Source organism: Glandiceps talaboti, chromosome 3, assembly GCF_964340395.1.
Source record: "Glandiceps talaboti chromosome 3, keGlaTala1.1, whole genome shotgun sequence".
NCBI classification, from domain to species: domain Eukaryota; kingdom Metazoa; phylum Hemichordata; class Enteropneusta; family Spengelidae; genus Glandiceps; species Glandiceps talaboti.
Window position 1 is genome coordinate 5,621,727 of NC_135551.1, and position 14,378 is coordinate 5,636,104.

Below are 14,378 nucleotides of genomic sequence, written 5' to 3' on the forward strand. Positions count from 1 at the left end.
CATACAACTATAATATTTACATTTGATCTATATAAATTCAGATAAATTTCTATTTTTATCATTTGTGGAGAGATATTTTCTTGCATTTTTCAATTCCTTATATTTAATCTTTAGGACGAGGAAGGGATTCCCTCCAATCCCGGAAGTTGTCGTGGCGTTAGGCTATTGATTAGTTGGTGGAGTGTTATGTGACTTTTCTCTCCGTGTTTAGATGTGTTCTGTTGAGTTATTCGCCGCGGAAATCGTCTCCAGTTAATTTTAGAGTGTCGATTTGCTTAGTAAAGTAAAACTGTAGAAAGTGGGTCAATTTGGCAATTGTCGCAGATTTTTGTGATTGTGTTAAAAAAAGGTACACGTACAAGTACTTCAACATAACATACACAACGCGCACCGGGCAAAGAAGAAAGTGGATTTGGGACGCAAAGAAGTTTACACGTGATTCTGATAAATCGTGCCTACGGATTTGTACACGTCACTCGTGTATCAGTATTCGATGAGATAGCGTGTAAGTTTTGAAAATGTTCTTTTCTGTTTGCACGAAGTGTGCGATTGCAGCGGGTTGCGTTTGTATATTGTAATTACACTTGCAAATTCCATTGTATTTGTGTAACAAATGATTAACATCAACAATAACAAAAACGTAATGTCGGGTGATTGTATTAAATGTAAACACTGTGATAAGATAGGTATGTGGGATGGAACATGCTAAATTGATATGCATACGTTCGTATTCTTGCTAAGAAGAAAGTATTGTCTTGAACTCGTCCTGCTTGCAGACGGTGCACGTGTCTAGATTACTGACATTACCCTCAACACCGGAGAAGGCAGGGACGACGTAACATGTACTCCGTATGCAAGCAGGACTAGTCTTGAACATGATATGAATCACCAAATTACCAGCAATACAATTATTAATTCCACCCATCGATCATCTCGAAGAAAGTTGGCATTATTATACAGGGTACGTCATCCAGATTGCGATTCACTTCGTCCCATTTTCAACTCGTCCCATTTCAACTCGCCCCAATTTCAACTCGCCCCATTTTCAACTCGCCCCATTTTTAACTCGTCCCATTTTCAACTCGCCCCAACAACACTAGGAAACGTTTATAAATCTAAACGATACATGGACTCGAAGTACGGAGACCGAAACATTTACATGATTTTACCTACGTAGCCAGTCGAAGCGTAGCAAATGGAACATTTCGTAGCAGAAAGTGGTGTGGGTTTTGGCTAAGAGTTTGGTAGATCTAGAACTTATACTAGCACAACAACTTTAAATTTCCTCAGTCATGGAATATCACTTTTCACATTAGGACTTAATGTTTACAACCCAAATAAGAAATAATAATGATAATAACCAGGGAGAATATTAGTGACTGACACGCTTACGACTTCCGCGCGTACGGGTCCTCTCCCTAGATAACGCAACTAAGTATTGTAGTATACTAGTATGTGTTTACAGCGCAAGTGGTACTTCATTAGTGGAATACGAGATACCACAGACCCTCAAACTGAGTACTACTAGCTTCGATTTCATATATGCACAGGTAAATTATATTGCAAAGAGTTGGGGCGAGTTGAAAATGGGGCGAGTTGAAATTGGGGCGAGTTGAAAATTGGACGAGTTGAGTGGGACGAGTTGAAATGGGACGAGTTGAAATTGGGACGAGTTGATCCGTCACCCGTCATCCATGGGTTACCTGGGAAGTTTAATTGTCAGCCCTGCATGGTGACAGAGACACGTAATCATACCTGTATGATTGGTCTTATAGCATCGATACAAGCAGCTGCAGAATGCAAATAATTTTGCTGTGAGTCAAACACAAAGTAGGGGATGGGATTTTGGTATGTTTGGTATGAAATTGCCATGTGTTATAACATGGATGTAATTGTATTTATTAGTGAGTCACCAATACACCCATTAACTGAGACACTACACTGTGTACACAAAAAGTATGTTTCTCAATAAATACAGTAACATTGTGCTGTATAAATATTTGTATGGCAAGTAATTTTATCCTCAGTTATTTTTTTGCCACAAAAGGAAAAGAACCAGAAGATTATGTGTCCCAGGCTGTGTCCCCATCATATTATTTTTTTTAGTATGTGAGTTGCTGACGTGTGCTTACATGTAGGTGATATTGGAAATATGATAGTATTTAAATATAGTACTTTTGAATACCCGTATGTTGTACTTTCACCAAAGATTATCTAATATGAAATCATTTCATTCAGTTTGGGTAATTGAGATGCAACAGATCTTACTGATATTTCAGTAAGTAGAATAATATGTGTAATTTCTCTGTTGAAACAAAATTTACATTTATGTCATTTTTTCAACTAAACAGAATTATTCTCATGTGGTCTGTGTCCCTTTATTAACACAAAGTGTTGTGTTTTTTTTCAGGGATGAATGTCATTAGTCGTTAAACACATGGCCTATGTTTTAGAAGATGCCTGTGAACAGAGCAGCTGTAGTACAGTTAAGTCTACTGTTATTAGCAGTACCAGCACAGTATTTTATCTCCAATTGGATGAACAATAGTAGCAGTTCACAACGAAGTCAAGAAGTTAGAAAGTGAGTCTTCCATGTTTGTTTCAACTCAAAGAAAGTAAACTGTTTACACATAGACTGATTTAGATATGTTTATGTTCATCTTTTTACAATTGAGAAATTTGTATTCTTTATATTTATCAAAACATACATTTGTTGTAGTTCTCTATTTAAAGACAGTGATGGTGTGTAACTGTCAAAAGATTTTTATGAAGACAATAAATATTAAAGTTTCAGGCATAAATATTCAAAAAATATTTCATAATATTTTCAACTAAGTTTCAACTACGTGTACTCTATATGTGTTTCTATTTGTACCCAGTCTTGCCCTCGGTTTACAGAGTTTAATCTGTGGGGGTTTTTTGTATCCAGTCTTGCACTAGGTTTACAGAGTTTAATCTGTGTGTGTGTTTCTATTTGTACTTAGTCTTGGCCAAGGTTTACAGAGTGTAATCTGTGTGTCTTTTTATATCCAGTCTTGCACTAGGTTTACAGAGTTGGACAAATAAAATATTTACATTAAAAACTTGGCAGAATTGGTGTAACTGGGTGGTAGCTACAATCCAGGCATCAGAGTACTATGATGATGACGATGACCAAGGAGAATCACCAGCTGTGGAAGTCATGAAGTATAGAGAAAAAGATGGCTATTTTGGAGGTAAGATTTTAAAGCTGTATTTTAAACAAACGTGCATGAAGAATACTTTATTTTGATGGCATGGAGAGAGGGATGAAAGAAGAATTGATGGGGAGGGTGATGGTTTGCAGGTCAAGATTTGTAAAAACATGTTGTGCAAGTTGAGTTATTCTAACTCTTATTTTTTACCAACTCCTGACATACTAAACTGTAATCCTGTCATTTGCAACAGTGAGTAGAACCAGCTATATTTGTGTTTTATTGTAATAGATAATTAGGTAAATTTGTGCACGTTGAATATAGACTATGTTTTCTAGAGCAAATATGATTTTACCACCAAACTAGAGTGACTATAGGCGGCAAGATGTTCTATACATCACAACGTTTTTTGTTACAAATTACATAAACAAAATACAAACACTGATGAAGCTCAAGCATATACATGTAAAATAATACATTTTATCTATTTACTGTGAACATAAATCAACACATCACTGTCAGATAAAACTAGGAGGATTCATTCAAACACAAAAAGTTTTTATGTTTACTGTGAGATAAAATGTAACATTTTACATGTATGTGCATGTGTGCTACCCTTACTTATATTTTGTTTGCGTCAATTCATTGTGAGATGTATGTGACATCATGTCACCTAATTGAAACTCTATAGTCACTCTGGTTTGGTAGTAATTGAAACTCTATGGTCACTCTGGTTTGGTAGTAATTGAAACTCTATAGTCACTCTGGTTTGGTAGTAATTGAAACTCTATGGTCACTCTGGTTTGGTAGTAATTGAAACTCTATGGTCACTTTGGTTTGGTAGTAATTGAAAGTCTATAGTCACTCTGGTTTGGTAGTAGTAATGTATAATTTTAGGAATTAAAACCTGAGATATGTTGAAAATTGTTGTGAATATGCAGAAAAATTTGAATAAATAATTTGATTTGATAACTACCATATGTTTTATGGTTTGATGACGTGTGTCTGTTATACAATAGGATTCATTGCAGTACATGTACAGTGTAGAATTCTCATTATTTACTAGTATATCAATGACAACATAGAGACAGTGCAGTCCACATACAATACTAACCTACCATATGGTGACAGTGGTGCATATTGTATAGTTTGTCAATGTGATAAATGCATGAAAAGAAAAATCATTTTACATGTCTCTCTTTCTTTTGAAGCTACTGGCAATAATTTTTGCTCTAAATATTTTTTTTTTTGATTAAGACATCCTACATGCAGTTGTTAGTCTGCAAGATATGGTGTGTCATGCCACACCTACACATATATCAGCCAGCCCTCACGAAAGTTAGCCGATGTATAGGTTATCCCGTCCCAGTGTACCCTACAGACTACTTAGTTGTTAGTAAATATTTCATTATATGTAAAGACCCAGTTAGAGGTTACTATTAAAATTTGCATAATTGCCTGTTAGTTGGTCCAGAACAAAAGAATAATCCTATGTAATCCTTATGGCTTGCCTGATAAGATAACACTAATGTGAAAACATGGGATCGAAACCCAGGTCTTTAAAAATGAGAAATGCCTGCTACAAGACAAAAGTGTGAAATATATCAGGGAACTCGCTTTTTTGCTAAGCTGCCACTAAGATAACATTTTCACTGTTGCATAATGTGAAACAAAAATAAAAAGTGAATTATGTAAGGCCAGAAAAAAGAAAAGAATTATTTCTGGTCAGCACACGCACACATCCCCCTCGTCCATCTTTTTTGTTGTGTGTGTGTGTGTCCAGCCCATGTAGTCTTCAAATACAGGGAAAACACAAAAATAACCCTCCCTGCTTTAGTGAAGACAACTGCAGAGCCAATCATGAACAAGCAAATGACGTCTGCCCCCACATACACACACTTTCTCTGAAGTACTAAATAAAAAGAACAGTAACTGCCATAAATAGTAGACTGAGTGACAGGTTTATTGAGAATTACAACAACAACAACAACAACAACAACAACAACAGAAAAAAATTTTTGCATTGTTGCACCACTTAAGGCAATAGGCATTGACCTGAAACAATTCTTTTTTTCTTTTTTTTTTGGCCTAACAAATAAGTGATTTGTTTATTTGATAGTCTGTGGGATTTCACATTGTTATCAACAATATGGCACAGCAGTAAGTACTTTGTCATGATTCAGAAACTTTTCTCAACTGTTGAAAAAAAAAGAATCTTGTTGTGAAACTTGTCTCAAAAAAGAGTCAAAGCAACAAATGTTATTGTACATGTAGGTGGAAATACCAGTTACTGAAATTTGTTGGTGATATTTTAGCGACAAAACCATCTATAGATATATCTGGCTACATACTACATGTATTGACAAAGTTTTTATTTAATCGAAAGATACTATTGCCTTAAAGTGGCCATACGGATGAGGATTGGGGTATTTATTTTTGATTTTTAATTTGTAAAAAGCTATTGAAAAAATGTGTAAAATTGTATGTACAATAACAAAGACTGTACCCATTTATTAATCATTTTTGCAATTTATTGAGTTACAAATACAGACTTGGCATATGTTGTTTCACATGATTTTTCAAGTAGAAAGCCATGATAAAAATAGTTTTATTTACCGGTATTAAAAATCCAAAATAAATACCCCAATCCTCATCCATATGGCTACTTTAATCTAAAGGTACCATCGTATAATTGATTCTTTATGTATAGATCATGTTCATCTTATCTCCAACTAAATTAAGATTATCATAATAATATTGATTTATTAATATCATAAAAGATGCATATAATTAATTTGAAGTCTATCACCAACCAATTAATTTCAACCATGTATAGGTATCCATACACTACCAGTTATTACTATATAATTATTATTTATGAGATTAATTTATTAATTAAAAGAGCTATCACCAAACAGTGACCATTTATCACCAATTTAAAATAAACCATATTTAGGTATCTATAGTTATTAATAATTGCATACTTACTGTTATAGAAAAAAAGTAACTATTTATCTTTATATGATGCATATTTTTAAAAATCAAAATTTTAATTATTCCCTTGTTTGAATTTTGATAATGATATTGACTTTACTGGTAAAAGCCATATATGTGTTCAAGGGTTTGTTTTTGTTTTTTTAACATAATTAATTTTGTATTATCTACAGTGTTAGTTTCTGTATTGGCATTTTGTTCATGCTAGGCCATATGGTACATGTAATTGCCATTTTTCAGGCCACAATCATGCAATGAACTGTTGTGTTGATAAATTAATTAATTTCAGTATCTGTTTTTAAAAATTATGAATAAAAATATGGTACCAATATGAGGTAAATTATTGAAATTTTTTAATACAAAACTTTTGACATTTTGTCTGACAAAAACAGCACATGGTTCCACATCCTACTTGTATTTGAATTATGACAGAGGAAAGGGATGATTTTTTTTTTTTTTCAGCAATCAGACGTCAACAATTCTCACATTTTATTTTGTCTAAAATTTTATGCAATTTATGGCCAAGTTTCGACACAAAAGTGTAGCTATGTTAATAGATAAATTCAGATTGTTATGTAATAAGTTCTGATGTTTTAAAATATAACAGAATATCATAATGAGCAGTAAAATATACCAGTAGATATCATATCGAATTGAACTTTTGTTCCAAACACATCTTGAAAATTGTTACCTGAAATTTTTGACTGCATACTTCAGTCGTTGTCAACAGATTGACAGTAAAAAGATAAATTCAGTTCTATGACTAATCAACACATGAATTTTCATTTGAAGATACCAGTAGTTACTATTGGAATCATGGTAAATTTGAAATGATTGTGAGGAGTTAGTTCATCTACTTCAGACCTTGATCACACAATAGTGATGTGTAACAAGTTACTGTATAACATTATGAAGGATGTGAACCCTCATACTGACTGCTGTTCTTAGCTTTTGTAGAAACCAAAGGCTAGTTACAAGTAAAACGGACATTACAATTTCATTTTAAAATTCATTTTCTATAAATATTGCTTTCGTAGCTTGTAGATAGAAGGGTATGGTAATGATGCTGTCCTGTGGTGCCATTGAATGACCTTGACCCCCAACTTTCAAGGTCAAATGTTAGATAATTCCTCTTTCATTTTTTCACCAAAGCCAAGAAGTCTCTGGCAATCAACTGTTAAATGTAGGGTTGGTCAAAAGAGCAAAGAAGTTCATTTTCATTAACCTACAAATGCCCTTGACCCCAACATTCAAGGTCAAACGTCACATAATTTCTCTTTCACTTATCCAGGTTCACCAGCGCCTAGAAGTCCCAGGCCATCAAATATTAAATACCGAGTTGGTCAAGTTATAAAACACAAAAAATGGGGCTATAGAGGTATTATAATAGGATGGGATGAAAAAGCTAAGGTAAGAATTCAGGATGGAAAAATTTAACTATGAATGAACTAGGAACTACTATAACTGTTTTTTGCTGAAGTTTGGGTGCCTAGTTTAATGGAAGGGGTGAAATCTGGTAAAATGTGCATACTGTATACAATTAGATGTCCTTATATTGTACACATATGTTGAGTGGGACACCTAATAATACTCTTAAAGTGACCGTATAGATGAGGATTGCATATTTATTTTGGATTTTTAATTCATAAAACTATTTTATCATGGCTTCCTACTTGAAAAATCGCTGTGAAACAGCATATGTCAAGTCCTTGTTTGTTTCTCATTAAATTGCAAAAGATTAATAAATGTGTGAAATGTTTGTTTATTGTACATACAATAACAAAGTTTTTACATATTTTTTAGCTTTTTGCACTGTATTGAGTTACAAATAAAGATTTAGTCAATGTTATTTCAGATTGATTTTCCAACTAGGAAGCCATGGTAAAATTGTTTTATAAATTAAAAAAAGAAAATCATCATCCATATGGCCACTTTAAAGAACAAGATTTTATGTAATGGTACCTTCAACAACAACAAAACAATAATTATTAAAATGATGGAATGAATGAGGTCAAAGGTGAAGCATATGGTTAGGGTATCAAAGGGATGACATTGTTATGGTATCTATAATCTGATAAGTGAGTGAGTGAGTGAGTTAGTGAGTGAGTGAGTGAGTGAGTGAGTGAGTGAGTGAGTGAGTGAGTGAGTGAGTGAGTGAGTGAGTGAGTGAGTGAGTGAGTGAGTGAGTGAGTGAGTGAGTGAGTGAGTGAGTGAGTGAGTGAGTTAGTGAGTTATTGCTAAATGTGGTAACTTAAATTTGACCAGCACCATTGAATCAAATGAAACATTTCAAATTACATTGTATATGAAATGAAAATAAATGAGCCTTTTGACAACCAGATTAATTGAATTTTGTTTAGAATACTGTGACCATTGTTCATTCAATTCCTATTATTATGATTTTTTTTTACATCAGGCACCAGAACCATGGATTCACCAAATGCACCCTAAAGATAAACCAGTGAGTATTATGTGTATTAGCAGATTACTGCCAGACCAGTATTGCCAACATGACATTTGTATATTCAGTGTAGGCAGTAACAGCTAAAAAAATTCATGTAGATTCACCTTTGAATGACCTTGACCCGAACTTTCAAGGTCAAATGTACATACTGTTACAATGGAAGACCTACCTAGTAATTGTAATCTTCAATCAGTCAGTCAATCTGTATTCATGCACTACACATACTAACAGAGAATGTGGCACGTTACAGATTTGTATACAGCAGAAGTGTAAATGTGAACTGTACAAAGAAAAAATATTACATTCGTCAGCAACTGTACAGAGCTAATGGAAGGTACAGCATGAACAGACAGCTCATCCATACCAACCTTGTTGGGACTATGTCTGATGAAGATAGTTTACTTTTTCATCAATAATGAATTGTCTGTGTTTTATTGGCAGCACTGGAGAAATCAACCCAATTATTCCATCTTGGTAGATACCAGGGATAGAGAACAGGCACAAGTTACATATATACCAGAAGAAAATATTGAAATTATTGCTAATGTCCGGGTAATTATAGAATTAATATTATTCATCATTATTTGGCCAAGAAAATTACACATTTCAAAGGTGGCTTTATCACTATGAGTTATTTGCCAAAAATTGAAATTATATCTAGTATCTAAGTGAAAATTAACATGTGTTACAGCACATGTCATAAAATATCGTAACATATATGTTTTTGATGTTATAGCAAAATTTCACAGAAGGAAGGGGACTGATTTTAGATTTCATTCATGTTTAAAGGGGCACAAGCTGAGTTTACACATATTTGGGCGTAGTTTTTGCTGTATATTTAAAAGTCACTCGTAGTATTGTACTTACTGAAGCATACTTAACCGTCACTTGCAATTGACTAAAGTCAAACCTGGTATTAAGATATAACCCATAAAAGATCCAATGACGTAATTTATCATACGTATCAAAAAATGTTCAGGAAATCTCTACCATGCAATCAACTATTCAAACAATACCAGAAGACAATTGTAATGTTATAGAAGACATGTATTGACATTGACATTAACATTATATTGGAATGTGGTGTTATTTAAGTATTTTTCACCTTACATAAACTCGGCTTGTGCCACTTTCAGTGCAGTTTTAACTCAGTTTTTGTTAGAGAAAATGTATTATTATATTATGATAATTTATAAATTTCCAATTTTTCCCATTTTTCTTCAGATTTTTCATCCTGCTGTTGACAATTATTTTGAAGGTTTTGATGGCTCACAGTATATAGCAAGACCATGGTTAAAAGTTGTATACCCACATGACCAATGACACAAGTTCATATGGATTGACGTACGAATGACCTTGACTGTAAATTTCAGGTTCAAATGTCAAAACAAGCCATTTAGCACAGCTACAGAGTTTCAATCTCAAGAAAACCTTTCATTCAACCAAAGGTGCTGTAGTATTATGATTCTGGGGCAAACTGGTAAAAACTTAACATTTACTGGTTTACTCAGACTTGCTAAACTGTCAGCTGAAGGAGTCATAGAATACACTAGAAAAGAGTCTGAAAAACAAGATGGCCGAACTCCATGCCAAGATGGCCGAATATAGATCAAAGCAGTACATTGTGGTAGAAATCATATATATAAAATGTGACAAAGCTTTGAGATCTATTTGTCTGTATTCAGTTTTTATGGTTGATCCAAATATTCTTCCTTTTTATAACTTTCCATATCTCTGTGCTTGTTGATACGATTTCTCTCAAAATTCGCTGTGTTGTCTTTGGTCAGTCATTTTTCCTCAGAGCTGTTCCATACACATATGTAGTAATATGAGACTCGATGTGCTGACGTTTTATCATGCATAAAGGTGCTGAGTGACAGAGACATTGTTTGGTATCTGATCATTTTCAAATACTGAATATTGCATGCTCTTCAATATGTCTTGCTGTCTTTCAACACAAGGGTAACCTAACAAAAGGGTGAATCGGGAACTTTCAAACTCTTCTATTGACCTTGGGGTCAGATGATTCTGTAAAAACAATACCCACTTTAATGATGAATTACCAACACTAGAGGGCATAATATAGCTAACTTCATATGATAGGCATTTCCATGACATTTGGATATACATGTACAGAGACTAAAATATTAAAATATTGTACTAGGATATCTGAATACTGGGATGACTGATGTGAATGAAGTAAATAGAATACCACTGGTACCTGTTAATATGCTGTAACAGCAACCCTTATTCCCACAGGTACCTGTTAATATGCTGTAACAGCAACCCTTATTCCCACAGGTACCTGTTATGCTGTAACAACAACCCTTATTCCCACAGGTACCTGTTAATATGCTGTAACAGCAACCCTTATTCCCAAGAAAAAAATGCACTCACTCAGCTTATCAGTATTAAAAACAACCAAGAAGGCACTCGGAAATTACAAGTGGTATCATCACCCCCCTGTTACCTTGTTTTGGGAGAAAACTGTAGTGTACATAGTCAGTCATATTTACATAAAAGTTGTGAACTGGTACTTTCATTAGCAATGGTGGAAAAGTGATTTTCATGACTAGAAATATATTCATCTGAAATGTATAGTGAAACAGGTATACTCCAGTTTGTGTAAATCATAGAGTCCATTGGCTTCCATAACATATTACCTTAATGACATCTTTCATTAAGCTCATGTCATAGCAAAGTTCTACAATCCCTTTGTGATTTCTACTTCATCAGTTCTGTGTCCAGTCATATCAGACTTGTATATCTGTCTGTAGTACACTTGTGATGATTACTGCTATCAACTTACACTTACATAATATATATGACTTTGGGTGATAAACTAACACCTCTGTAACTGATTCAACTGTGCAATCTTGTAAAGAAGCCATACTGCAAGGGTTTATGGGATATTTACATGTTGCATCTACAATTAGCCAAGATAATTTTTGAGGAATCTTGATAGTGCTACCGTGTATTCTTAAGATTGAAATCTGTAAAAACCTGATGTATACTATGGTTAGCTATTTGTTCAATTTGATATTATTGCCTGAATAATCCTTTGTTTTACGTCATGCTAAGCTTTTCATCAACCAAGATCAAAGTGTAAACATGTTATACTGTAGACATTGGAGTAATTTGTAATGAAATCAAATGATAAGAGATCACGTTGGGCTGCCATTTTGACCTGTGAAAATGGGATTCATCATAAATAATACCTATATGGATAGGAAAGTGATGAAGTATTCCAACCCACATTACTTCAAAGGAAATACCTCAGTTTTCTGTCCTTCTCTCACAAACAATGGTGCAAGAAAAATACAGATGATGATAATAATAATAATAATAATAATAATAATAATAATAATGACTTTTATTTCACAAGAAAATGGGTAACCCTGTTAGGTCCAGCCTAATCTTCCCAGGGGCCCTAAAATAAATGTATACAATACAAATACAGCTAATTAGACAAGAATACAATACAGATAATCATTGATAACATAGAAATTATGGATTCTTGTGTTTCCATGCTAACGTGATCATTTTATTTTAATCAGAAGTTAGTACTATCACAGTGAATGCTAATACCTTAATAAACAGTTGTCTGACGAAGCTGCAGAGAAAGACGGTCCATAAAATAGAATGACCCAATGTAATTGTTGCGACAAAAGAATGACCCTATGTCATTGTTACAACAAAAGAATGGCCCTATGTAATTGTTATGACAAAAGAATGACCCAATGTAATTGTTACGACAAAAGAATGACCCAATGTAATTGCTGTTACTTCACTGATATAATAACACTAATGCAGGAATCTAGAATTAAAATCCAGGCCTTTTAGAAATCTTGACTTCTCTTTGAACTTTCCTTTCTTTTAATATAAATATCAACTACATTGCCAACTATCCACAACAGAAGTAGTTCTTTAAAAGTATTAAAATCTTGTAAAGTTTTCTACATTTCTATAGCTTTATGTTAAACATTGACAGATCTTTAGTTTTTTCACGTTTTTATTCATTAGGTGAACGTCTAGTACTGTCTACAGAATGACAAAGTAGGCTTAAAATACTTTATCCTTGCCGTGAACAATTTGAATTGCAGAAAAACTATCACTTTGTGGAAATAATCAATTGTGAAATGTAAGTTTGGAAAATAATGAATAAATATCTATTTACTATAAAGTTGTTTTCATGATTTGTAGTGTAGTGTTTTAGCACAACTGACGTGATGTTCAGTAGTGCTGTAGGCATGGATACATGTGTTTGTGTGTTTGTGCATATGCCTGTGTGATTTGTATTTGCATCGATCATTCCAATTATATTACAATGGTACATCAACTCTGTGTTAGGAAATATCGCACAATGTTGCAGAAGCTCAATAAGCGAACTTCATTTGGAGGAGGGGGTCTGGTGTCAAAGTGATTGCTGGACTTCATTTTCACACTTCTAACCAAATTTCAAAAAAATTCACACCTTCAATGATAACAGCTTCATTATTCAGATGTTGATAAGTTGATAAAAATGTTCTTCTAATGTGATACACAGTGCTGGGTTCCCAGTAGTTTTTAATGTGTTTACCATCATGTTTTTACATTACAAATGTACATCGATTGTAGTGGTGTGACTGCTACAGTTTTCATCATGGTTTACATTATATACATTATATATGAGTGTGTTATGTCACACTTGTGAAGTTCGTTTATTTAGGGGGAGGGGGTAGGGGGTGTTGAGCTTCTGCAACATTGTGCCTCTTTCCTAACACAGATCTAGAGCTGATGTACCATTGTAATATAACCAGAATGAGGCAAACACAAATCAGACAGACACATGCACAAACACGCACATATAATAATAATAATAATAATAATAACTTTATTGCCACATATAAACTTAAAAAGTTGACAATGGAAGTCGGTGTGGTTTCACAGTCAAAACACAAAAGATACAAAAACTAGGATATGATAAAATGACAGACAAATAAAAAGGCTGAGACTAAAAAATGTTCTGATTTAAGTACCTGCTAAAAATGTATATACAAGTTTAAACATCGTTCATGTATATGACAAAACCCCCTACCACCTCCACCTAAACAAAGGTTTACAAGTGTGACACCAAGGTCAAATAGCCAAATTTGGGTTTCTTCATAGCTTTTAGAATCAAACATTTCAATTGTTCACATTTTTAATCATGACTTGTGTTTGACTATGTGAGGCATATGCAAGTACTCACTGAATTTCGTGACCTTGACCTGTATACCAAAATGGCAGCCATATTTGTGATAAAAAGATCATTCTGCCTGTTATCTTGAAAAGTCTATGGACACCATTCAAGTGCCTACCCTCACATTATCAATGATGAGCTTTCTAATGAGACCATGACCTTTGACCTTGACAAACATTTTCAAGGTGAAGAGAGAGAAAGGGTTACATTCTAGCTGCACACTTAAGATGGCCAAATATTATTGCTGAAAACCAACACTAGAAACTTTTGCATTCCTGGAAAGTCTAGATCTAAAAAAGCATTCCCATGATAAAATTACCAAAATGCTAACATCTTACACAATACAACACACAGGTTGGGGGACTATGTCTTCGAATGAAGGCTTGTTAAACAAATTGCAAAAACCTAAAAATGTATGTAAAAATAATGTTATTGTACGTATAATAACAAAGATTTACACAGTTTTCATTTTTTTCTCCAATTTATTGAGTTCCAAACAAGAGCTTGGTATATGTTGTTTCTCATT

At 33.7% G+C, this 14,378-nt stretch overlaps 1 protein-coding gene across 2 annotated transcripts; it reads left to right on the plus strand.

Moving 5' to 3' along the window:
* The first annotated feature begins 168 nt into the window (after positions 1-168).
* Positions 169-12,767, plus strand: LOC144432531 (uncharacterized). Of its 2 annotated transcripts, XR_013480727.1 has the most exons (8): positions 169-505; positions 2,411-2,581; positions 3,034-3,215; positions 7,459-7,577; positions 8,584-8,628; positions 9,073-9,183; positions 9,856-10,890; positions 10,972-12,767. XR_013480727.1 is itself a non-coding variant. In XM_078120757.1 (7 exons), exons 2-7 carry the CDS (start codon positions 2,457-2,459, stop codon positions 9,952-9,954), a joined length of 681 nt encoding a protein of 226 aa, XP_077976883.1. In that variant the 5' UTR covers positions 169-505; positions 2,411-2,456; the 3' UTR covers positions 9,955-12,767. The 2 variants fall into 2 exon arrangements, 1 of the variants encoding a protein (XP_077976883.1); XM_078120757.1 differs by having other exon boundaries at positions 9,856-12,767.
* Positions 12,768-14,378: the final 1,611 nt, after the last annotated feature.

Coding starts and splice junctions, on each gene's coding strand:
- LOC144432531 (XM_078120757.1), top strand. CDS start 2,457: ATGCCTGTGAACAGAGCAGCTGTAGTACAGTTAAGTCTACTGTTATTA. Junction 2,582..3,033: donor CGAAGTCAAGAAGTTAGAAA/GTGAGTCTTCCA, acceptor TTTTATATCCAG/TCTTGCACTAGGTTTACAGA. Junction 3,216..7,458: donor AAAAGATGGCTATTTTGGAG/GTAAGATTTTAA, acceptor TCACTTATCCAG/GTTCACCAGCGCCTAGAAGT.